This window comes from Capra hircus, chromosome 25 (genome assembly GCF_001704415.2).
Source record: "Capra hircus breed San Clemente chromosome 25, ASM170441v1, whole genome shotgun sequence".
NCBI classification, from domain to species: Eukaryota; Metazoa; Chordata; class Mammalia; order Artiodactyla; family Bovidae; genus Capra; species Capra hircus.
This window is the reverse complement of record NC_030832.1, coordinates 18113287-18138159: the sequence shown is the minus strand read 5'-3', so window position 1 is coordinate 18138159 and position 24873 is coordinate 18113287. Positions and strand designations below refer to the sequence as shown.

At 42.8% G+C, this 24873-nt stretch overlaps 1 protein-coding gene across 3 annotated transcripts in view; it reads right to left on the bottom strand.

The window, feature by feature from the left end:
- Positions 4091-24873, bottom strand: part of ACSM1 (acyl-CoA synthetase medium-chain family member 1) — a 64092-nt gene continuing 43309 nt past the window's right edge. For all 3 annotated transcript variants that reach the window (XM_005697556.3, XM_005697557.3, XM_018040945.1), the window contains exons 4-14: positions 22703-22910; positions 20505-20645; positions 19584-19743; positions 17614-17693; positions 15201-15324; positions 12735-12815; positions 12088-12189; positions 8111-8238; positions 7097-7196; positions 5987-6106; positions 4091-4439 (exon numbers count right to left, since the gene is read on the bottom strand). In XM_005697556.3, the coding sequence (XP_005697613.1) occupies positions 4353-4439; positions 5987-6106; positions 7097-7196; positions 8111-8238; positions 12088-12189; positions 12735-12815; positions 15201-15324; positions 17614-17693; positions 19584-19743; positions 20505-20645; positions 22703-22910 (1331 nt within the window). In that variant the 3' untranslated portion in view covers positions 4091-4352. The remainder of the gene's footprint in view (positions 4440-5986; positions 6107-7096; positions 7197-8110; positions 8239-12087; positions 12190-12734; positions 12816-15200; positions 15325-17613; positions 17694-19583; positions 19744-20504; positions 20646-22702; positions 22911-24873) is intronic.

Below are 24873 nucleotides of genomic sequence, written 5' to 3'. Positions count from 1 at the left end.
ATTGCAGCCATGAAATTAAAAGACGCTTACTCCTTGGAAGGAAAGTTATGATCAACCTAGATAGCATATTAAAAAGCAGAGACATTACTTTGTCCACAAAAGTCCATCTAGTCGAGGCTATGGTTTTTCCAGTAGTCATGTAAGGATGTGAGAGTTGGATGATAAAGAAAGCTAAGTGCTGAAGAATTGATGTTTTTGAACTGTGGTGTTGGAGAAGACTCTTGAGCATCCCATAAACTGCAAGGAGATCCAACCATTCTATCCTAAAGGAGATCAGTCCTGGGTGTTCATTGGAAGGACTGACTTTGAAGCTGAAACTCTAATACTTTGGCTACCTGATGGGAAGAACTGACTCATTTGAAAAGGCCCTGATGCTGGGAAAGATTGGAGAAGGGGATGACAGAGGATGAGATGGTTGGATGGTATCACTGACTCAGTGGACATGGGTTTGGGTAGACTGGCAGTTGGTGATGGACAGGGAGGCCTGGCATGCTGTGGTTCATGGGGTCACAAGGAGTTGGATACTACAGAGAGACTGAACTGTACTTTTCAGTTCAGTTTAGTTCAGTCACTCAGTCATGTCCGACTCCTTGCAACCCCATGAATCGCAGCACGCCAGGCCTTCCTGTCCATCACCAACTCCTGGAGTTCACTCAGACTCACATCCATCGAGTCAGTGATGCCATCCAGCCATCTCATCCTCTGTCGTCCCCTTCTCCTCCTGCCCCCAATCCCTTGCAGCATCAGAATCTTTTCCAATGAGTCAGCTCTTCACATGAGGTGGCCAAAGTACTGGAGTTTCAGCTTTAGAATTATTCTTTCCAAAGAAATCCCAGGGCTGATCTCCTTCAGAATGGACTGGTTGGATCTCCTTGCAGTCCAAGGGACTCTCAAGAGTCTTCTCCAACAGCAGAGTTCAAAATCATCAATTCTTCAACACTCAGCCTTCTTCACAGTCCAACTCTCACATCCATACGTGACTACTGGAAAAACTATAGCCTTGACTAGACGGACCTTTGTTGGCAAAGTAATGTCTCTGCTCTTGAATATGCTATCTAGGTTGGTCATAACTTTTCTTCCAAGGAGTAAGCGTCTTTTAATTTCATGGCTGCAGTCACCATCTGCAGTGATTTTTGAGCCCCCCAAAATAAAGTCTGACAGTTTCCACTGTTTCCCCATCTATTTCCCAAGAAGTGATGGGACACCGATAGAAAAATAACTTCTTGCTACAAACTAGCAAGGGGGCACTCTTTCTGCCCCCTTCGCAGGTCTATGTCAGAAGCTTTCTCTATCTCTTTCATGCTTTAATAAAACTTTATTACACAAAAGCTCTGAGCAATCAAGCCTCGTCACTGACCCTGGATCGAATTCCTCACGTCTGGAGGCCAAGAATCCTAGCACTGTTCACGGCTCATAGCTTCAACCTCTCCCTTCCATGACAGTTTGGATGGTGCAGTTCATGCTGATCTCCTGAGTGCAGTGGCTTGAAGTGGGATCTTAGTTTCTTGACCAAGAATCAAACCCAGGCGGTGGCAGTGAAATCACTGATACCTACCCACTAGACCACAAGGGCTGTCGGGCTTGAAAAAGGAGTTCAGCCTTTGTCTTCTTTGCAGAAAAAATTAGGCAACTACAGAAGGTAGTGAAGCAGGTACAGCTTATTAGAAGAAAAGTACATGTGGAAAGCTAGAGTCACGTTTTTGAGGTGGCTTAAATTGCCTACATGGGGGCAGTTTTCCAAGTTTTCTCTAGCCAGTCATCTTGCTTTGTTGTGCTTTTTGCCCATATTTGGTCTGACTCAGGGTCCTCCCCAATGTGCCCACACATCCTTGGATTCCAGCTGTGGCTGTGGTTATACAAATCTGCATGGATGGACCTGTATGTCTGAGTTGCTGTGTCTGTGAGTATATCGATTGTGAATGTGAATTTTCCACTGCACGGCTATTATTCAGTGTCTCTCTGTTTTTCTCTCTATGCACTTGTGTGGTTGCATTTTTGTCACGAATTGAGTGTACATTGGTTGTGTAAATCTGTGTGTGTCTGTGACTCAGGCCTTGCATACTAGATAAGTGCGTATGCGTCTCAGGGCATATGTGCCCTTGGAGCTGTGTTTGTGTTTTATACGTATGGGAGCATGTTGTATGTGAAGTTGCTGTTCCTTTGGATGTTCCTTTTTGTACCTGTCTGTCTTCTTCTTTGTATCTATTTGCATGTGTCTCTGTTCGGTATTTGCGTGTGTCTCTGCCTTCGTGTTTGTTTTGTGCCTCCATAAAATACGTGTGGGTCTGTCCTGTGAGACTGTTTCCCAGGGCCCTGAGTGTGTGCACCTGTGTGTGTGTGTGTGTTCCCCTCAGAGTGTCATCGCTTTGTGGGTCTGCTTGTGAGCCATACATGAGCCCAGCACCTGAGTCCTCAGGGGAGGCTGGGGGGATTCCGTGCCTGAGTGTCTCCATGTCTGTGGTGTCTGTGTATTTCCTTGTGAGTCTGTATATCTGTGCACCTTGAAAGAGGGCAGCTGCAGAGGGGATCTGCCTATTGGCGACCCCCAGGAATGGGTGAGAAGGGTGACAGGGTGTGCTTCTCTCACTCCCCTATTCAACCTCTTCTGCCTCCACTCCTTGTGCCTCCCCCTTGCTCCTTGAAAGAAAAGCTATAAAAAGCAGAGACATCACTGTCTTGTCAAAGCTATGGTTTTTCCAGGAGTCATGTACAGATATGAGAGTTGAACTATAAAGAAAGCTGTGTGTGATGAATTGATGCTTTTGAACTGTGGTGTTGGAGAACTCTTGAGAGTCCTTTGGACTGCAAGGAGACCAAACCTGTCAAGCCTAAAGGAAATCAGTCCTGAAGCTGAAACTCCAAATGTTTGGCCATCTGATGCGAAGAACTGACTCATTAGAAAAGACCCTGATGCTGGGAAAGATTGAAGGCAGGAGGAGAAGGGGATGACAGAGAATGAGATGGTTGGGTGACATCACTGACTTGATGGACATGAGTTTGAGCAAGCTCCGGGAGTTGGTGATGGACGGGGAAGCCTAGCGTGCTGCAGTCCATGGGGTCGCAAAGAGTTGGACATTACTGAGCGACTGAACTGAACTGCCTCCACTCCTTCCAGTCTCTGGCGGCTCCATCTCAGTCTGCATGGATGAATGGAGTGAAGGATTAGTTCACAGAATCACAGGCCAAGGCCCTGTGGGCCCTGGATGGCACAATAAGGAGGGGTGTCTGGGGAGGATTCTGGGCCCCTGGGAAGAGGCTGGGGAACAAAGCTTCTGGGTCCCTTGGCAGAGCTGGTGGAGTCCTGCAGGACTCCTGGGTCCCCAGAGGGTAGGACTTTCACTCACCTGTGCTAACCCCAGCTCAATCTGCAAAAACCAACATCAGCGTTATTAGTCGGGAGAGAGGCAGTGGATCCACTGGATGGTGGCAGATGAGAAGCGTAGTCACCAAGCTGGGCTGCCCTCCCTCTACTCCATTCCTTAGACACCACAAATGCCTTGCCTCCTGCCTCACTCTCTAGTTGGGCAGAGGCAAGCCAGACCCCTGAGGCCCCACAGAGTGTCCTCCTAGACCTCCAGTGCCTGGTCACTGAATGAGTGTGAGCGGCCACCCAGAGTCTCTGGAGTCAGGAGGAAGAATCAGGTCCTGGGGCAATCTTTGATGGGGATTCTGGGAATTACAGAGGGCCAGCACTTAGCTATGGTGTTAGAGAAGACTCTTGTGAGTCCCTTGGACTGCAAGGAGATCAAACCAGTCAATCCTAAAGGAAATCAGTCCTGAATATTCATTGGAAGTACTGATGCTGAGGCTGAAGCCACCTGAATCAAAGAACTGACTCATTGAAAAAGACCCTGATGTTGGGAAAGATTGAAGGCAGGAGAAGAAGGGGATGACAGAGGATGAGATGGTTGGATGGCATCACTGACTTGATAGACATGAGTTTGAGCAAGCTCAGGGAGTTGGTGTTGGACAGGGGAGCCAGGCATGCTGCAGTCCATGGGTTGCATAGAGTGGGATATGACTGAGCGACTGAACTGAACTGAGCATTTAGCACCAGATCTCTCAAAATAAACACACAACAGAGTCACTGTTGATGTTAACTCAAATATTTTATTTCCTTTAGCCCCATTCTGAGCGCTCACCTGGGCAATCTTAGAGGAACAGGGAACTTGAAGAAAGGATAGTGACTGATATTAATTTAAAAGTACCAAAATGCTGGAATGTTGGCCTTCCTGGTTCTCTTTCAAGTCACCTCTCTCAACATTCCTCTCCTCATCCTCACCATCATGAGGAAGCTGAGGCAGTTAGGAATTTGGGCAAGATCACAGGATGACTCCTGAGCTTATTGCCAACTACTTTTGACCAAACTCCTTCTTCCGAAGCTCACTTCTTTTTATCTTGCCAGTGATGGTTTTGGGCAGCTCTGAGACAAACTCCACCTGGATAAAGATAAAGCAAACCCATTCCAATTGAGATCCCCTGACCCTCATCATTTTCTGTCAACTCCCAGCAGCTCTCCTCCTTTGTCCCTTCACAGACCCCCAGAGAGGTGGACACCATGGGACAGTCTGGTGCCACCATTTTTGGGGTCCACCATTTTTGTCAAATTCTTCTCCTACCCTCTGAAGTTGGATGCAGCCCTCTGATGTACTTTGACCAATGAAATATGAGTAGGAGTGAAGTATGCCACCTCTAATAAAAAAGTTGCGAATCATTGAGACAGGCCACCTTCTCTGTCCATCTCTTCTAGTACTCTGGAGGGTACCTACAAGGCAGTTGCTCCTTTATCCTGGTCCCAAGATGAGGAGATGTGGAACAAAGGCTCCAGGAAAGCTATAGTGGACAAGTGGCATGAGCAAGAAAGACATCTTCCTTGTTACAACACACTACAAATTTGGGACCATTTGTTACCCACAGTAACATCTAACCCTTCTTAACCGCTGTGCATCCTATATTCTGCTCTTGAAAAAGCATCAGATCCTAATCTTAACAGCATGAACTCTGTTGTCAGGTACACATGATCTTAAATTCCACCTTTTATTTATTCTAATCTCAGGCAATTTTCTTTGAGTGTCTGAGCCTCAGTTTCCTCTGCTAGACTGGGAAGCCTATCTCAGGTTATGGAGAGGATTAAATAAAATAATAATGTGTGTAAAGCATTCAGTCCAGGGGCTGGTACACATAGCAAATGCTCAATAAATGTTAGATATATGATTTATAATATGTATGGATTGTAAGCATTCAGACAATGCAGCCAATTATTATTACAAAAGAAGGAAATATTAACTTTTTGTTTTTAAACAAATAGTATAGTATTATATATATTCTTTCATAGCCTGTGTTTTTATCTCAATAATATATTGTCATGATATTTTTATGTTAAAAATAAAATCACATTTTAAGTTACAGAATAATATGAAATTTCTTGAATAATTTAATCCTTTCTCTATTGTTGAACATTTTTTGTATTTTGTTCAACATTTTTTGTATTTTGTTCATGGTGTTTGAAACAAATGAAGTTGAATAAAAAGTATCAGAATGTATTACATGTTGTTAGGATAAATATCGTTTTGCTAATTTTTGTTTGTTATGTATGTTTATGTATACTGGATTGCAATATAAAATGTATATCTCAGTACAAATGATGTTTTTCGAAAGTTTTGAAGTTGCTGATTTAGATGTCTTTTTCAAATTTTGAAAGATTATAAATAATTTACATGGATATCTTTGGACAATTGTCTAATATTTTTTCTTTAGGTTGACATGCCAGCAATGGATGGGTTTCTGACACAGGATAGAGGTTCTATCCAATTCAGTGGGCTCCCTCACACCCATAAGCTGAAAAGCTTCTTCTGTAGACAAAACTTTTAGTTCTCTTGGGTACTTATGCTTCACCCCAGCTACACTACATCCTATGAGGCTTGAGGCAGCGGAATCCCCAGAAGCACTCAAAGGGACCAGACCCCACCCATCTGCTCTCACTCACCTTCCTCGGGTACTTGTATGGGGCTGTCACTGACTTTACATGCTGCTGCAGCTCCTTGGTGAGCTCGTCTGGGTCACGGCACGAGAATCCTGGGTTCAGGACAATAAATGCCTTCACTACCTGCAGTAAAGAACCAGCGTGGAGACTCAGGCGAGTTCAAAAAGTAGATGCTTGGCACTTCCTGTGGCTAAGACTCTCCTCTGCAGCAGAGGGCGCTATTCCATCCCTGCTCAGGGAACTGAGATCCCACATACCATACTGCACTGGGTGGCCAAAAATAAAACAAAGGGTAAATGCTCATTAAATTAATGGAAAAACAAATGGACAGTTGAGCTTTTAGAAATCTGAATACTTCTGATTTCTACTTTTTACCTGGAAAAATCATTTAACTTCTCTTAATCTCAATTTCCTTTCCTGTGGAATGGGGAGAGAAGAGGTTCATTCTTCATCAGGTTTATGTAAAGATTCCATGAGACAATGCATATAAAACTTGAAGCTAGTTTAAATTTATCTGTATTTCTATCATTGTTATCATCACCATTTTCACTAGGTAGGTAGAGTTCTATGGACAGTTAATAATTGTTAAAACTTGGCACTTAATAAATGTTGGTAATCTACTAGTTTCATATTATTACTTATGTCTTCATTTAATTTCACAGGGATTGTACACAGAAGGTGTTCAATGCACACTTGTTGAATCCATGAATGTATCCTCTGGACCCAGAGTCCTCAATTTCCCTTTTGACTCTACCACTCATTAGCTGTGTAATCCAGACATGTTATATAACCTCTTCATGCATCTGTTTCCTTCTGTGTAAAAAGGTATAAAAAGAGTCCTTAATTCATTGTGCTCTGTGAGGGATAAATAAACTGGTGTATAGAAAGGGTTCATTAACTCCTAGATGGCATCAGCAGCGGCATTCCCAATGAGCATCATTTCAGTCACAGATGAGGCCACAGTGCCCCCTGCTGACCATGTAGTGTAAGTGCACATGTACACTAACTGCCCTCCCTCCACGCAAGGCTGGGTAGGTATGGGCCTGGAGCATACATGGACGTGTCTTCCCAGTCCCACACCCCGCCACGATGACCCCATGTCCTCCTCCTTACCTCCCCTCGAACCGGGTCCGGGCTGCTCACCACAGCAGACTCAGCCACCGCTGGGTGCTCGGCCAGGGCATTCTCTACTTCTGCTGGCCCAATGCGGTACCTGCAGGACCAATGGTTCCTTCTGAGCAAATTCCAGGGCTAGGGTGACACAGGCCCTCAGGTCTCACCTTTTGGAGAGGCATATCTTCCCCTGGCACAGAGGGAAAGTGTCGCAGGGAGCCAGAGGCCTGTGCAAAGGCCGTGTAAGAGGACTGAAATGTGGATTCCTGAAGTCAGGCAGCTTCCTCTGGCATGAAAACTCTTTATCGTCAACATCTGTTGAAATTTTACATCCTGTTCCTAAACTATGTAATGTGTCATTTTATTTCCTTTATAAATTATTTAAGACTTAGGAACAACAGAATTGGACTCAGGCTGTTTTTGTTTAAATCTGGGCTGCACCCTCTACTGTCTTTGAAACTTCAGGCAAGTTTTTTTTCCACTGGTCACTGACTCAGTTTCCTCACGTAAAATGAGCATAATCAAGAGAATTCCCTGGTGGTTCAGTGGTTAGGACTCTGCTTCCACTGCCAAGGGCACACGTTCAACCCCCACTCAGGAAAATAAGATCCCTCATGCTGCACAGTGTGGGGCTCCTCCCCTAAAATTAAAAAAAAAAAAAAAAGGATGGGCATAGTCATATCTACCTTCTAGCACTGAGAAGTGGATTGTATAAAACACTGCACAGAGCAGTCACATAATACATTTTCCATAAAGGTGAATTTTATTATTGTTGTTGTTATGTTTTTCTGTGGTGTGTGCTTCATCAGAGGAACACACAGAATAAGCTCCCTCAACAAAGAGGGACCAAAGTAAAGTTTTCCTTCCCAGTCCCTTTAAATTACATGATGTCTTACCATGGTTCAGAACTAGTCTGAGAGTCCACTACCAATGCACGAAGGAATGTCTGGGCAAGCTAGATCCCTCGAGGCATATGAGAGTGATACCTTCTGGCTCAGGGTCAGCTACACCTACCCAGATGCATTGATGACATCATCACTCCTTCCAAGGAACCAGAAGTAGCCCTCTTCATCAATTGTTGCTCTGTCCCCAGTGTTATAAAAGTCCCCACATTCCACTTCAGCTGTTTTCTCTGGGTTATTCTGCGAAGAGAACAGCACTCCTTTGTTGAAAGCAGTGAGTTTAGAGATGATGAGCCTCAACACAGGGTTCAGATACTGGCTTCAAATCCTTCTCTACCTGACTTGGGCAGTTTTTATATCTCTCTATTTTCATTGAATGCAAGCACTCAATGCAAGCTACTGGTAAAATAGTGAACAATACTAAGCAAATTTTAAGAGCATTAAAAAAATAACAACTCAGTTTTGTGTGGTACTCCAGTAGAATAAAATTTCTACTAGAGTATAATTCCATTTATTTTATTCACTCTTATAAGCTCAGCATTCACACAGTGCCTGGACAGATGGGAGGTGTCAATAAATGTTTGCTGAATGAATTTTCTTCTCAGAAGATTACCTATTTGAGCCTCACACAAAGACTATGAAAATGGTATTTTAATTAAGCTTTTAAGATAATTGTATATTTGCATGCAGTTGTGAGAAATAATTGGGCTTCTCTGGTGGCTCAGATGGTAAAGAATCCACCTGTGAAGTAAGAAAGGTGGGTTAAATCCCTGGGTTGGGAATATCTCCTGGAGGAGGAAATGGCAACCAACTCCAGTATTCTTGCCTGGAGAATCCCCATGGGCAGAGGAGCCTGGTGGCTTACAGTCCATGGGGTCACAAAGAGTTGGACACAACTTTTCTTTTTTGCACTTCTTTTCCATGGGGATGGTCTTGATCCCTGTCTCCTGTACAATGTCACGAACCTCCGTCCATAGTTCATTAGGTAGTCTGTCTATCAGATCTAGTTCCTTAAATCTATTTCTCACTTCCACTGCATAATCATAACAGATTTGATTTAGGTCATACCTGAATGGTCTAGTGGTTTTCCCTACTTTCTTCAGTCTAAGTCTGAATTTGGCAATAAGGAGTTCATGATCTGAGCCACAGTCAGCTCCCGGTCTTGTTTTTGTTGACTGTATAGAGCTTTTCCATCTTTGGCTGCAAAGAATATAATCAGTCTGATTTTGGTGTTGACCGTCTGGTGATGTCCATGTGTAGAGTCTTCTCTTGAGTTGTTGGAAGGTATTTGCTATGATTCATGCATTCTTTTGGCAAAACTCTATTAGCCTTTGTCCTGCTTCATTCTGTACTCCAAGGCCAAATTTGCCTGTTACTCCAGGTGTTTCTTGACTTCCTACTTTTGCATTCCAGTCCCCTATAATGAAAAGGACATCTTTTTTGGGTGTTAGTTCTAAAAGGTCTTGTAGGTCTTCCTAAAACCATTCAACTTAAGCTTCTTCAGCGTTACTGGTTGGGGCATAGGCTTGGATCACCGTGATATTGAATGGATTGCCTTGGAGATGAACAGAGATCATTCTGTCATTTTTGAGATTGCATCCAAGTACTGCATTTTGGACTCTTCTGTTGACCATGATGGCTACTCCATTTCTTCTGAGGGATTCCTGCCCAAATAGTAGATATAATGGTCATCTGAGTAAATTCACCCATTCCAGTCCATTTTAGTTTGCTGATTCCTAGAATGTTGACGTTCACTCTTGCCATCCCTTGTTTGACCACTTCCAATTTGCTTTGATTAATGGACCTAACATTCCAGGTTCCTATGGAATATTGCTGTTTACAGATTCGGACCTTGCTTCTATCACTAGTCACATCCACAACTGGGTATTGTTTTTGCTTTGGCTCCATCCTTTCTGGCGTTATTTCTCCACTGATCTCCTGTAGCATATTGGGCACCTACCAACCTGGGGAGTTCTTCTTTCATTATCCTATTATTTTGCCTTTTCCTACTGTTTATGGGGTTCTCAAGGCAAGAATATTGAAGTGGTTTGCCATTCCCTTCTCCAGTGGACCACATTCTGTCAGACCTCTCCACCATGACCCAGTCATTTTGGGTGGCCCCACACGGCATGGCTTTGACTGTGTGGATCACAATAAACTGTGGAAAATTCTGAAAGAGATGGGAATACCAGACCACCTGACCTGCCTCTTGAGAAACCTATGTGCAGGTCAGGAAGCAACAGGTAGAACTGGACATGGAACAACAGACTGGTTCCAAATAGGAAAAGGAGTATGTCAAGGCTGTATATTGTCACCCTGCTTATTTAACTTATATGCAGAGCACATCATGAGAAAGGCTGGGTTGGAAGAAGCACAAGCTGGAATCAAGATTGCTGGGAGAAATATCAATAACCTCAGATATGCCGATGACACCACCCTTATGGCAGAAAGTGATGAGGAACTCAAAAGCCTCTTGATGAAAGTGAAAGAGGAGAGTGAAAAAGTTGGCTTAAAGCTCAACATTCAGAAAACTAAGATCATGGCATCTGGTCCCATCACTTCATGGGAAATAGATGGGGAAACAGTGGAAACAGTGGCAGACTTTATTTTTGAGGCTCCAAAATCACTGCAAATGTTGATTGCAGCCATGAAATTAAAAGATACTTACTCCTTGGAAGGAAAGTTATGACCAACCTAGACAGCATATTAAAAAGCAAAGACATTACTTTGCCAACAAAAGTCTGTCTAGTCAAGGCTATGGTTTTTCCAGTGGTCATGTATGGATGTGAGAGTTGGACTGTGAAGAAGGCTGAGCACCGAAGAATTGATGCTTTTGAACTGCAGTGCTGGAGAAGACTCTTGAGAGTCTCTTGGACTGCAAGGAGATCCAACCAGTCCATCCTAAAGGAGACCAGTCCTGATTTCAGCCTCAGCATCAGTCTGAGGCTGAGGCTGAATCTCCAATACTTTGGCCACCTCATGCGAAGAGTTGACTCATTGGAAAAGACGCTGATGCTGGGAGGGATTGGGAGCAGGAGGAGAAGGAGATGACAGAGGGCGAGATGGCTGGATGGCAACACCAACTCGATGCACATGAGTTTGGGTGAACTCCGGGAGTTGGTGATGGACAGGGAGGCCTGGTGTGCTGTGATTCATGGGGTCACAAAAAGCTGGGCATGACTGAGTGCCTGAACTGAACTGAACTGAAATGACTAAGCACAGCATAAGAAATAATATGGGCTTCCCCAGTGGTTCAGATGGTAATGAATCTGCCTGCAATGCAGGAGACCCAGGTTCGATCCCTGGGTTGGGAAGATTCTCTGGAGAAGGAAATGGCAACCAACTCCAATATTCTTGCCTGAAGAATTCCATGGACAGAGGAGCCTGGTGAGCTATAGTCCATGGGGTCCCAAAGAGTTGGAGTCTGAGATCAGTTTCAGGGCTTGTCTACACTTCCACAGTCAATCTTGGAAGCTGAGAATTTCCTCTCAGTGGCCACTGCTAGCCAGAGTTTGTCTGATGAAGAGTTACAGCAGGTTTCCTTATATTTATTGTAGATTCCTTTACTGTAGATTTCTCTAATCTCTGAATTTCTCATTTAGAGTTTGGGGCCTAAAACACATCACTTGAACCCTAATCCTGCCATTTATTTTGTCTTGGGGAAGACATGTCAAGCTTTCAGTCTGCAGTTTCTTCCTCTGAAATAGTGGATAAAGACACCCCTGGAGGCTCAGCAAGATTTAAGTATATTTGTCTGGATCCTGTTGGTAGTAGGCTGGTATGAATTGAACCCATTCAAAGCCAACATTCTTAACCATAAGAGATAACTGGACTTCAAGTCTATTGGTTCTGAAGTTAAGCTGTTTTCTACTCCATTAGTCATCCTGTAAGTGTCAGATGGGTTATGATAGGAAGGAATGTGAGATTAAGAGCTTTGAGATTAATTAGAACAGATTTCATTGACCTGGCGTGAATAAAGGAAGATGGAAGATGTTTCAGGATGCAGAGTTGAGTCCAGTCTGTAATTACCTACACAACTCCCTGTGAGGATTCTGGGAGCCTGTTTGGAAGCAGATGGTGTGTTCTTACCTCATAGTACATGAAGAGGCCTATGGGCCTGGTGGGCTTGATCCTGATGCCAATGTTTCCTTCCGTGTTGGGAGGCTGGATATTGCCCTTGTCATCAATGATCTGGAGCAAGAGATCTGTGAATCCCACCCTGCAAGGATCCCCAACATTCCTGCCCCACCAAATATTGCCTGGCTTATTCATGTGACACAGTAGGGGTAATTGGGGAAAGGGGTTGTGATAGAGAAGCCCTCTCAGAAAATAATAAAACTGTCAGAAGTCATTGAAGTCAGCAAATGGTGAAATCCAAGTCATGGGTGAATCTATTTGTTTCATAGATATATACACATTCCAAATGTGTCTTCAAGCTAGAAAATATGGATCAGGAAAGGCTAAAAGCACCAGTAGTGGAGAGAGCCTCCAGTGCCAGGATATCTACTCTTTCTGCAGGCTGGGTGAGCGAGGCTTCTGGCCATCCTGGCAAGCTGCACTCATGCCCAGAACATTGCAGTTCTCAACAGAAACCTCCCCAGGAAATTAGAGGAAATGTAGGCAGAGAGTAGAAAGGACAACTGGGATGCATGGCTGGTTCTGTCATCTTATGCCACACAATGGTCTAATCTTAGCCAAACACTAACTTCTCTCTGCCAATATCTTCCCCATCAAACCTGAATGTCAAAGGGTGGGATGGCCTTCCCCATGGAACCTGGCTTGATCTTCATCCCTCGGAGAGTGCCACAAGTTATTCCCTGTTAACAAAAGAAGAGAACTGGGGTTGGCCAACAGTCTAGGCTGATCACAAAGCCGCAAGAATCAAACACAGCATCCATGCTCACAAATGTCATTTAATGTTTGTGGGGAAGCTGGAAGGCATTGACCCAACTCTAGTCAGCAGGTATTCACTGCATCTGACATGAACTGGGACTGAGCCTGATGCTGAGTCTGATTCCAGTGGGAGAGGCCAAGAAGAAGCAGAAGAGTAAGCTCCAGGCTGGGGGCATGTAATGTAGGGTGCGGAGTTCACACTGTATGCTGGACATGTGTCAGTGTGCCAGGAGAAGGCCATGAATCCATTTAACAAACATTTACTTGGAGCTGCTTCAACTTTTTCAGAGTTGTGTTGAAATTATTCACATTGTTCATGTGGTTCCCTTTGCACTGCCCCACTGCTTCAGTCTTCCTGATGAAGCTTTTTCCTTCTTAACAGTTCTCTAAAATATCATTCGGGCTTCCCTGGTGGCTCAGAGGTTAAAGTGTCTGCCTATAATGTGGGAGATCTGGGTTTGACCCCTGGGTCAGGAAGATCCCCTGGAGAAGGAAATGGCAACCCACTCCAGTATTCTTGCCTGGAGAATCCCATGAATGGAGGAGCCTGGTGGGCTACAGTCAACGGGGTCGTAAAGAGGTGGACAAGACTGAGCGACTTCACTTTCACTTTCAAAATATCATTCTTCCTACAGTTAAGAGCTTTATATCCAGATAGACCACAGGTTGAATTTTGACTCCACCCTTCACCAGCCATGTACCAATTAATCCCCCTTGATGCCCTCTCTGTCAAAAGAGGATAATTATAACATTTATCACTTTGAGTGCTTTTGAGTGTATGCCAGGCATATAGCAAGTATTCAATAAACAACTACTTCTAACTATCATTCAGGTCCCAAGAAAAGTAAGTTGGAAGATTCTCTTTCTGTAGTATTTTCCCCTACACTTCCATTGTTGCCAATAGGGCATTATATATTTTTTTGTTAGTCTGTTTCCCTCAGTAGATAATGAGCATTCAGAGAATAGAGATGGGCCACCCATCTTTGCACCCCCAGCATCTGAATACAATAACTACCTAAAAATCAACAATGAAAACCATAAATGCAGTAAGAGTTGGGCACTGTGCCCAGAGATGTGTGTAGTTTCTTTCATTTACCTTATCACAACCTGGCAAGTTGGCATTGCATTTCCATTTTAGAGATGGGAAAGTTCAACTCTGCAAGACTCAGTAATTTGCCTACAGTCTTGAAACCTATACCTGGAAGGCTGAGATCTGGACAGAGGTCTGAGCTCCTGGAAGAAGAAGCATTTTCTCCTCTGCTGTCACTGCTCATACTATAGGCATGTAGAAAATGCCGCACAGATGCGTGGACAGGTGTGAAAATGTTTGGTGAAATAAAGCACCATCTAGGTATTGGAGAGTATTCTGTTATGAGTCATTGAGAAAAAGGGTCAAGTGTCATGAGTGTAGTGTGTAGTTCTAACCTCATTCTCCTTGTCCAGATATAAACTGTAAACCAGCAAGGACATACCTAGAGTCTTAACATTTCTCGGACCTGGAAGCAGACCCCAAAACTGATTATTTAATTTTTTTTTTTGGAAAATAATGTCAGACAAGTGAATTGGGTCTAGAACATCTATTTTGCTACAGGTCCTGAGATGACAGGCATCCCTCGATAGGGAGGTAGGGGAAAATTGCTTGGTCCAGCATGGGAAATGGATTGAGAAAGTGTTGGAAGAGAGGTACTTGCTCACACTATCATGGATAAAGTCCTTGAGGTTAAGACACACATGATACTATGAATACCCTGCCCACCTGACTGGTCAGTGATCCTTTTGGGGATTACATTGTGTGTATATGGGGGTGTACATAGAAGTTTCTCCCCATGCTAGTGTCTCACAATCCAAGCTTTATGTTCTTTAAACAGGCAGAAATGAACTAGTGAACTTCTAATACCAGTTCCTGCCTGCTCCTCTAGTTGCTGCCTAGGAAGGGATGGTGAAGTGGACAGGAGCTGTGGTGGTGGCCTGCATGTTTCTGGAGAATGCCGTCTATCCAGCTGCCCCTCTGGGGCTCCCTTAAACCAATTATCACAGGCACAGTGGCACCATGTCCTTAGACCCTTTTCTAAGTTTCTGTCCAGTAGTTTTCAGCACATTGGTCTTTTGATAAATGGATGAGCTGCAAATTGTCTGTTCTGTCAATTTGTTTGGGATAAATTAGCTAAGAGCTCTGGAGCCTCCCAGTGGCTTTGAGCAATGCTGTGTACACATTGGTGCCTCTTCACATCCTCAGCATGATTCAGCTTATCTCCTGAGCTCAGTGGATAAGCACATCTTGACTGGTCCAGAAGGGACATTTCACCTACCGTTTCTGACTGTCCATAGGCCTGGTAGAGCAGAATACCTGTCTGTCTTTTCCACTGTTCTTGCTCCTCGGGCAGCAGGGCTTCCCCACCAGTACAGCAGTGTTCCAGAGCGGGGAACCTAAGACTGAGGGGAAGGCAAAGTGTCAACAGAGGCTCAGATAAGGCTTGGATGCTCTACTTTAGGCCCAGGATGTTAAGAGAGCACTGTCATCTGGATCATTCATCCTTCTACTTCTTCACTTTCTTACTTGCCTTCTGGGCATTTTACTAATGGTGAAATACAAGTGGAAGGCACTCATTTCCTTTTGGTCCCTGTTAACTCCTCTAGAAGAAGGTAAGTGGTGATAGTCATGAGTCTAATGGGTTAAATCACAGAGATCAGGATTGAATTTGGATGTTGATCTAATAGGGGTGGAGAGTGTGCTTAGGACTCATTCTAAGCATTCTGTGTAGCTAAAAGGGATATTTCATAAACTATAAGGATTGAGGAATAAGACCCCAAGGTTATGCTAGGATGATAGTAAAACTACACTGCCTTCAGTGGACTTATATGAATTGAAGAGTTTTTGTTTATTCTCTGGCTGAAGAACATGAATTAGGGGTTGAAAATGAATTTCTCAGGACATCAGGAAGATTGAGCTTTCTGTAAGAAAAGAAAAGGATCACAGGTAGCAGCCCTGAAGGAATTCTGGACTGAACAGAAATGTCTGCTGTGAACATTTGCAGTAGTTTGCCAGGTACGTTGTGTGTGAAAATCCTCTCATCCATTTCTCCATGAAAATGTCCTTAAATAACAGAAACTATCACAAAATGATGGATTCCCTGAAGGAAGTGGGTAAATGTGATTGAGGTCTTAGTACCAGTTGGCATGGTGCTGAGCTGGGACAGCTTCTAGGGATGAGGGAGGTGGCAGACTCCCTTATCACTCTCTCTTGGTACAAACATAGCCAGTAGTAATGGACAGGATGACTGGTTTCATTGAGAGCATGTTTCTCATTCTTACTGAGTTTTATCTGAAATACATAAATGGGCAGAGTGTCCAGTGGAGTCAATAGTTAAGCCCTGGTTGAATTTTAACTAGGTTTGGTCACCTTCTCAGGGTTGTCACAAGAAGAGACTATAATATAAGATTTGAAATAAAGTTGGAAACATATTTCAACCAGATTGAGGGTTTGTGAATAAAATCAAGCTGTATTTCAGTTAACTTAATAAACTGAACTCCTTAATATTTTAACTCTAATGTCTAAAACATATTAGCTCTGATTTTGAAGTAGCCATTTCACTTTCAGAGTTATGTAAGTTATATAAAAGTTATATAAGTGACCATAAGGTTCAAAGAACAGATTTCAAGTTAGTTAAAAAATAATCCACAAACATGTGGAAATGCAAAAACAAAACCAGAGAACACAAACACATTAGGTTGGCAAAATTTAAAACTTTGACAATAACTAATACTACCGAAGATATGAAACAATGGGACTTCTCCTACCCTCCCAGTGGGAGCATACATTGGTTCAATACTTTGGAAAACATAGTAGTAGCGTGCGATGTCAGTGTGACCTAACAATTCCTTTCCCAGAGAAGTTCTACAGAAATGTGTGTTTATGCATCACTATACATGTGCAAGAATTCGATGTAGCATTAATCAATAACCCCCAAAGGAAACATATCCAAATGTCCATTAATAGAATTCATTTAAAATGTGGTACTTTTATAAAATGTGATATTTTACAGTAATGAAAATTGACTCCACTATCAGGTAACAATGCAGACACATCTTAGAAACATAACTGTGAAAAACTAGGCCAGATACTATAGAATAATGTATAATTACATGAAGTTCAAAAGCAGGTAAAATAGAACAATTTTTCTGGGGATATTTCCTTAGGAGGTAAACCTAAGGGAAAAATAAGGAAATGAACGCCATAAAAGCCAAGATTGTAGATTCCTTTAGGGGAGACGGAGAGGCATGAGAAGGCTTTGGGGTGCTGGCAATGTTCTCTTTTTGTGACTTCAGTGAGTAGTTACATAGATGTTTTGTTTTCAACAACTCATTAATCTGTAAATGTGTATCTTCTGTATTTTTCTGTATGTTTATTTCACAACAAAAATGCTTAAAAAAGAAAAAGAAACAAAATGATGAAGGTTCACTGAATGTTTCATTTGGTTCTCTGAGTCCTGTGTAAAGAACTAAGTAGATTGGCTGCTGATTATCACCACCAACACTTACCATACACACACACACACACACACATACACACACACACACACACACACACACACACACACACACACACATACACACACAAAGTATCTGCAAAGAACCATAGTTAAAAACAGACTTCAGTGTATGAGATTACTTAAAATGGTACCCAAATATTCTTGTCACCAGCCACAGCCACTTCTACCTTACCTGGTGGATTTCTGCTGCAAAATCATTCGATATACAGAGGGTGCAGCAAGGCATTGGGTAATTGGATATTTGAAAAATGTCTAGAAAGTGAGGAGAGAAGAAACTTTATTTTCACAATTAAGATTTAAAATACAAATCTGTTATTAGCATTTTAATTCTGATCTTTCCTCTAGGGGAGCCCATTTATTCATTTGTCAATTCTTTCAATATATAAATTGAGCATGAATTTCATACATGGCACGTATCAGGTACTACTGGGGGAACACCAGAAAGCCTAAGTTGAGGTGTTGGTGAGAGAATTGATGGAGGGAAAGTTCTGTTTTGTGAATTTGAATAGTAATTTTTAAATTTCATATCTTTCATTTTAGTCACGATCTCCCATCTTCAATAAGGGAGATTGAAACTATTAATAAGTAAATTCAAAAGCTTATTATTAAACGTTCATGAAAGTAACAAGTATAAAATATAGTAAACAAACTTTCAAATGCAGTTTGGAGTAAATTTGTAGAATTAATACTTTGAAATAATTCAAGTCTAAAATATACTGAGACTTTAGGGACACCCCTTGTAGGGAAAGGAGAATTGGACCTGGTGGGGGAAGAGGAAAGGTAATAGATTCAGGTCGTTTGTGGAGATTTATGCCTCAGAGACTGGTAGAATGAAGGCAGAAAATAATGAAGAAGAGGCAGATATTGATATAGGATCAGGGAAGGAGAAATGCAAGGTGCCGTTTCAGGTGCTGAAGGGATGATCAGATAGACCTAACCAACCAGCAGAAAGATGTGGCGAAACTCCCTGGGAGAGAAAAGACGAGGTAATTTCGAGAGCCACATGAGTAGATGCGCCTGCTGGAGAAACTGAAGTGAAGGAAATTACTTGGAAGGGAGGGAAAGCTAAGGGCAGAGTCTTGGAAGAGTGCAATGTTCAGGAGTAAGCTGGGTAAAGAGGCTGTGGCTGTCGCAAGTGGAGAATGTTCCGTGGAACAATTTGACATTAAGGAAGGAAAGACAGGGTTGGTCCAATGTGTACCAAGGTAAAGGGAAGATATTTTTAGGATGAGGCACTTTGAATATGTTTATTGACTGAGGGAGCAGCATCAATGAAAAGCAAAAGATTGAAAATACAAGATAAAAGGTTTAGTGAGTTTAAGATTAATACAGAGGGGCTCCAAATAGAGGGCAGGGAAAAGAACAAGACCGGCAGCAGGTGTCAAGCGGGAGCTGGACTTTGAGAGGTGAAGAGGCATGTCTGCCTCTGAGATATAAAGCAGGGGAGTGAGTGGAGACCCAATTTTCAGGTGAAGAGAAATACAGTGAAGGTGTTCATGCAGGTGACCTTGATTACTGTCATAATGTATACTTAACAGCAACTGCTACCATTTATTGAGTATTTTCTATGTGCTACTTTCAGGGCTAAGCACACATAATCTCAATATTCCCAACAATTTTAGAGATAGCAACCACTAAAACTCCCATTTTACAGATAAGGAAACTGAAGCTCAGAGCTTCAGACATTTAATAAATGTCAAACATGGGATAAGTAACTATATCTGCCACATTCCAAGACCTTTGTTTCTAAACACATCATTAAATTGAGTACACACACACACACACACACACACACACACGCACACACATACATTCACACTCCAGCTACCTGGCCCTGGTAGAGCCAGGGTCTATGAAACCTGAGCTTGCTTTCATTTCTCAGAAATTATATTCTGGTTCTCAAGTCCACAAAGTCTGATCCATAGGTCTAGGAAAAGGTTTGGAATGTGTGTTTTCACAGTTACATCTTGATGTAATTCTGATACAATGATTGATTTAGTGCTTCACACTTTAAGAAACCCAGAGCCAGGGTTGTGTTAAGAGACTTTGCTAAATAAAATATTTCTCAATTGGGTCCAACTTTTGAGCTTGAAATGACTTTCTTCTGGGAGTTTGTTCATGTTGAAAGGTTAATTTTCTTACCTCTATAATGACCTTTGAGTCAAACTGAGGCAGATGATGAGCAAAGACTGTAGACCCCGCTGTCCATGGTTCAAGCAGGGACCCCAAGGTAGCCAGAATCCAGCCTGTGTCTGACAGGCACCAGAAGACATCAGATGCCTTCAGCTGCAACAATTTCCTGCTATCTCCAAAATACAGTTGGCCTCAGATACTATTGTGACTACTATCCTCCCCTTCTTTCCACCCTCGTTTCTCAGGGTTTTGTTACTCAGTTTTTATCATTAGTACAGATATCAACTGTCTCCAAAAAGCCTTCTCTTCCCCTGGTTTGGTTGAAAAGCTGGAAAATATATAGAACACGGTTTGGTTTGAATATTATTAGCTGGAGGAGGGGAAGAAGAGGGAGAAGAGTTTGGTTTAACATTGATTAAATTGTTATCCCAGCTTCAGCTCTGTGTTTGTTCCACAGTAGGAAAGTGGCTTAGTGTGGCTTAGTTTCAGATATTATTTTCCCTAAGAGCTCGTGACTGGGCTCCATGCCCAGTTTGTCCACAGTTGGGGAGGGAAAGGATCTGTCCCATAAGGTCACACTGCTGGGGCATTTTATCTTTCCCACCAAACCCTGGAGCCACTGACAGGGACACAGAGGCTTGTCATTTGTGCGGTTTGCAGAATGCTTTCTGTTTCCACTCACTCCTTTACATCTCCTCTGAAGGTGCTTAGGTAGGACCCAAAGGTTCCTCTTTTGACATCCAGAGGTCTCTGTCAGCAAACACTCATACCTAGCCTATACTCACACCCTCAGGGGTCTGAACCAAAGACAGCAAAAAGAATAAACAGGATGGGGTCAATTCCACCTAGAGTTCCTTTCCCAGTACATACACATGCACACTCCACCCCATATCTGTGGCCCAGCTTATAAGTTGGTGCCCTCTTTCCTACCATGCAGGGAAATAGGATCGTAAAGCGAATCCATGGTTGTGCTTTGCCATCTTGGGGAAGCCCGTGGTCCCACTAGTGAAGAAGATGGCCATTGGGTCCAGGGTCTTTGACTTAATACAGACGTGATCTGGGGAGGCTGATCTGCAAAGGAATTCAATACAAAAGGACAGAAGTCATGTTTCTTACTTTTTCATTCTCTGGGGAAGCAAAAGAAACAATATGAGGCTTTGAGTTAGAAAAATGGGGTTTGTAACTCCCAGTATTAGGCATCAAACAGTTTATGGGAGGCTCAGATAGGTGACCTGACATTTCTTCATTTAAAAAAATGGGGAAAATATGATGGATTATTTCTTAACTTAACAAACATTGAAATAGTATTGCCTATGATTCTGGACAAGGCTCTATATGATTTACAAGTAAGAATTCATTCACTATTCAGAGCAACTGTAAGAGGTAAGTAATGCTTTGATGCACCTTTTGCAGATGAGGAAATGGAGGCTCAGAATGATTAGGTAACTTACCTAAAGACATATAGCCAGCAAGTTGCAGAGCCAGGGTTCACTCAGTCTGATCCATACACTGTGCTTTCAGTCACATTGCTAACCTTGTTTTTTACACAGACTAGCTTTGTTGCTGTTTAGTCGCTAAGTCCCATGTGTGCTCAGTCGTGTCTAACTCTTTGTGACCCCATGGACTACAGTCCACCAGGCTTCTCTGTCCATGGGATTTCCCAGGCAAGAATATTGAAGTCAGTTGCCATTTCCTTCTCCAAGGGATCTTCCTGACCTAGGAATCTAACCCACGTCTCCTGCATCTCCTACTTTGCAGGTGATTTCTTTACCACTGAGCCACCTGAAACGCCCCACAGACTACCTTTATAGGAATTTAACCTCATAAACTTGGTGTTGAGGGGTGGGGAAGAAACAGCTAGGGAGAATGGAAGTGATATATATATATATATATATATATATATGACCTAGCATGAGTTTGAGGTGGTTGGGGTTAGGGCTAGGTTTAGGGTAGGCAGAATCTGTGCTGTGTGCTTAGTTGCCCAGTAATGTCCGACTCTTTACAGTCTTATGAACTGTAGTCTGCCAGGCTCCTCTGTCCATGGGGATTCTCCAGGCAAGAATACTGGAGTGGGTTGCCATGTCCTCCTCCAGGGGATCTTTCTGACCCAGGAATCAAACTAGGGTCTCCTGCATTGCAGGTGATTCTTTACCAGCTGAGCTACCAGGTTCCTTCATATCCCACGTATCACTGCTTTGATATGTGGGAGGTTCTCCTAGACTGAGAGTCTCTTTCTTGAGCCTATTATGATGGTAAATGAAAGTTTCCTTGCAAGTATTCAATCAGAGAGACTGCAAGTAATCCCAGTGCTGGGGGAAGCACTGGCTCTTGTGGAGAAATGATACCATACTGACTTTGGGCAATTTAGGGGAGTTCAAATGAATATTCTTTGTTTAAGCTATTGTCATCTAATTTTCTTTATAATGTAGCATAAGATGTGATTTCACTAGTATATTTGCCTTGTGTGGTTGAAGTAAAGAGCTTTAAAAACTGTGGAGTTACTTGAAGAAAATAAATCCAGCATGATTTGTGTGTGATATGAAAAATGCCTGAAGGCTTGCAGAATCAGTTTTGAGGGAGTCTTTGTTACCTCCAACACTTCCCTAACTTTTCCCTCAAGGTGTCCCTATTGGCACCTACCCTAAGAGATGGAAAGTGTTTGCTCCCAAAGCTGCCTGTCAACCATAGCCTCAACCACAGCCTCATTCTTCACTGTCTCAAGTTTCATCTTAAAAATTCATCTTAACTTTTCATTCAACTCCTGTAAATGTTAATTTTTATATAAAAATAATGTTTCAGATTCTCCACCTATAAGGAAAATGAAACACAATAACCCTCTGACTCTATGTATCTCTTTTGCACAAGGGTATATATTATTAGTATATATATATATATATTGGTGAGAGAGGCATAGAAACTCAATTTCCCTATTTTATAGATAAAAACACTTGCAGCTAAGAGAGGCAAATGAACTAACTGACGGCTGCTTAGCAAATCAGTGACATAGCTGGGGAGAGAAGCTCAGACCTGGTGAGTTTCCTCCCACTGGCTGATTCTCTACCAGCACTTGGGAGTGAGTGGCCTTCTGCCATTCTTCAGAAAGTACATTTGTCAGAACAGAAACTTACTTAATCAGTGATCGGAAGTCCAGCCACCCTTCACGGCTGTGGTCAGACACCAGGAGCTTGGTTTTCAGAGAAGGACACTCAGGTGCCACAGACTCCACTTCTGGGGCGAGGGTATCTGTGGTCACGATGGCTTTGGCTCCAGACACCTGTAGTCGGTAGAGAATGTCCTTGGCCTTCATCTGGGTGGTCCCTGGCATGAAGATGATCCCTAGGTATGAGAAGGAAATTGCTTGTTTTTGTTCCGCTTTCACAGCTTCACAACCATGGACTTCAGGCCTGGTTTATCTGCATAGAAATCCGCTAGCCTCTGTTATGCAAAGTATGGTCTAGAGCATCAGTACCACCTAGGACACAGAATCTGACACCCCACCCCAAACTTACTGACTCAGAATCTGCATTTTAACAACATCTCCAAGTGGTTTCTATGCACAGTAAAAATTTGAAAAGCCTATCCTAAACTTTCCTACTGTAGATGGATCTAGCCAGTAGAGTCCTTCTTTACACAACTATCCATGGGATCTGGGAAAGATACAAGTGGATGGTGTCCCTGGTGCTGCATCTCTGCCCCCATTTTCTTCTCCTTTCCTTTCCTTCTCTGTCCATCTCTTGTGTCATCTTGAATTTCTTCTGTTTCCTTCATTCCTCATACCTTAAGTTAACCGCACTGTCTTTTAAACTTTCCTACCTTCCTTCTCCCATCACCAACAATTAATTCAAGTTTTGTGTGCTTGGATTGGATTCTAGTTTTTCCACCAGGGTCCCTTTTCTGAGTCTTCCCACTACTCACCTTCCATATTACTAGCCTGTTTATGTTCCACAGAGCACTGACTTTTTCTCCTTCACAATTCTTCTCTTTGCTAACACCTGTGCCCTCTCTCCAGGAAGACCATTTTCTCGTCATCCTGACATTGGAGTGAGCACTGCTCACTCTTCATCTTTCTCTCACACAACTCTATTCTCTATTTCAAAAGGACCATTCTTCATCTAGGCTACTCCTGACTCTTCAGTATTTTCATGTACTATGCCTTTAGAACTTTCATCCTTTACTTCTAATCTTCTTTAATTCTTTTTATCCCAGAGGTCTCAACTCATGTCTTGGATTTCTCATGTGTGGGGAGAGAACAAATTAGCCAAGATGGTGTGTTCAGGCTCTCTCGCCCCACGTTTTGTAAATAATGACTGTGCAGCAGCTGAGATCATTTATAGCATGGTGCATGTGCGTCACGAGGTACCCTCTTGGTTAGGGGTTCAGTGCTGTATGCAGATAGGAGTTCCACCTAAAAAGCAGTAGCATTACTGCTGGATCATGGCTGTGTCCAGCTGGGTCAGCCATGAGAGGAGAGAAAATACATGTCTGCTGCTACAGCTGCTGTGCCAGGCTGGAGAGAGGTTGTGTTGTGTTAGGTTATGCTATGGCTGCTGTGTCAGCCAGGAAAGAATAAATGTGTCTGCAGTTCCTATGGCTCCTCGAGTCTCCTTCCAGCCCCAGCTCGTGCCTTGTCTACCCTAGGTTCACAGAACAGTGTGGACAGTATGAACAGGATCAGATATAAATCGTGGAACATCTCTTAACGATACAGATGGCATGGCATCTCCAGACTCACTCAGCCATTGCTGTTAATTCTTGATCTTGATGGATTAAACAACTATTTGTGAGGAAATACGAGAGAGAATATATGAACAAGAGCATGACATACTGTGTGAGCATGACATACTGTGTGAGCATGCATGACAGAACTGAAGTGGATTCAAAAAGAATCCATGAGTCTCATACTAATTATATAGGTCAATGCATAGACAAGCATTAAAGGGAAAGGAAAATCTCTACAGAAGAGTGCTGGCTAATAACTGTAAAGGGTATGATGTAAATAGAAATACCTAATATAAAACCATCATTAAAATATTTAATTCAGTCAAAACTCATCAATGAATTTTCAAAGCATAAACTGAAAGACAGTTGGGGAAAGGATATTCACATAGTCCCATAATATTACATGACCGATTACTTACTAACTACAAAGGGAAAATGCACCTTTAGAAAGGTGGATGCTACCTTTCTAAAGTAATAAAACAATGTCATTGATGTTAGGACAAACCAACTGTATCTATCCCCAATGTGGTGCACCAAGAAAGACACAAGTCCTTCTAGTATTTGTGCTAAGAATGTTCAT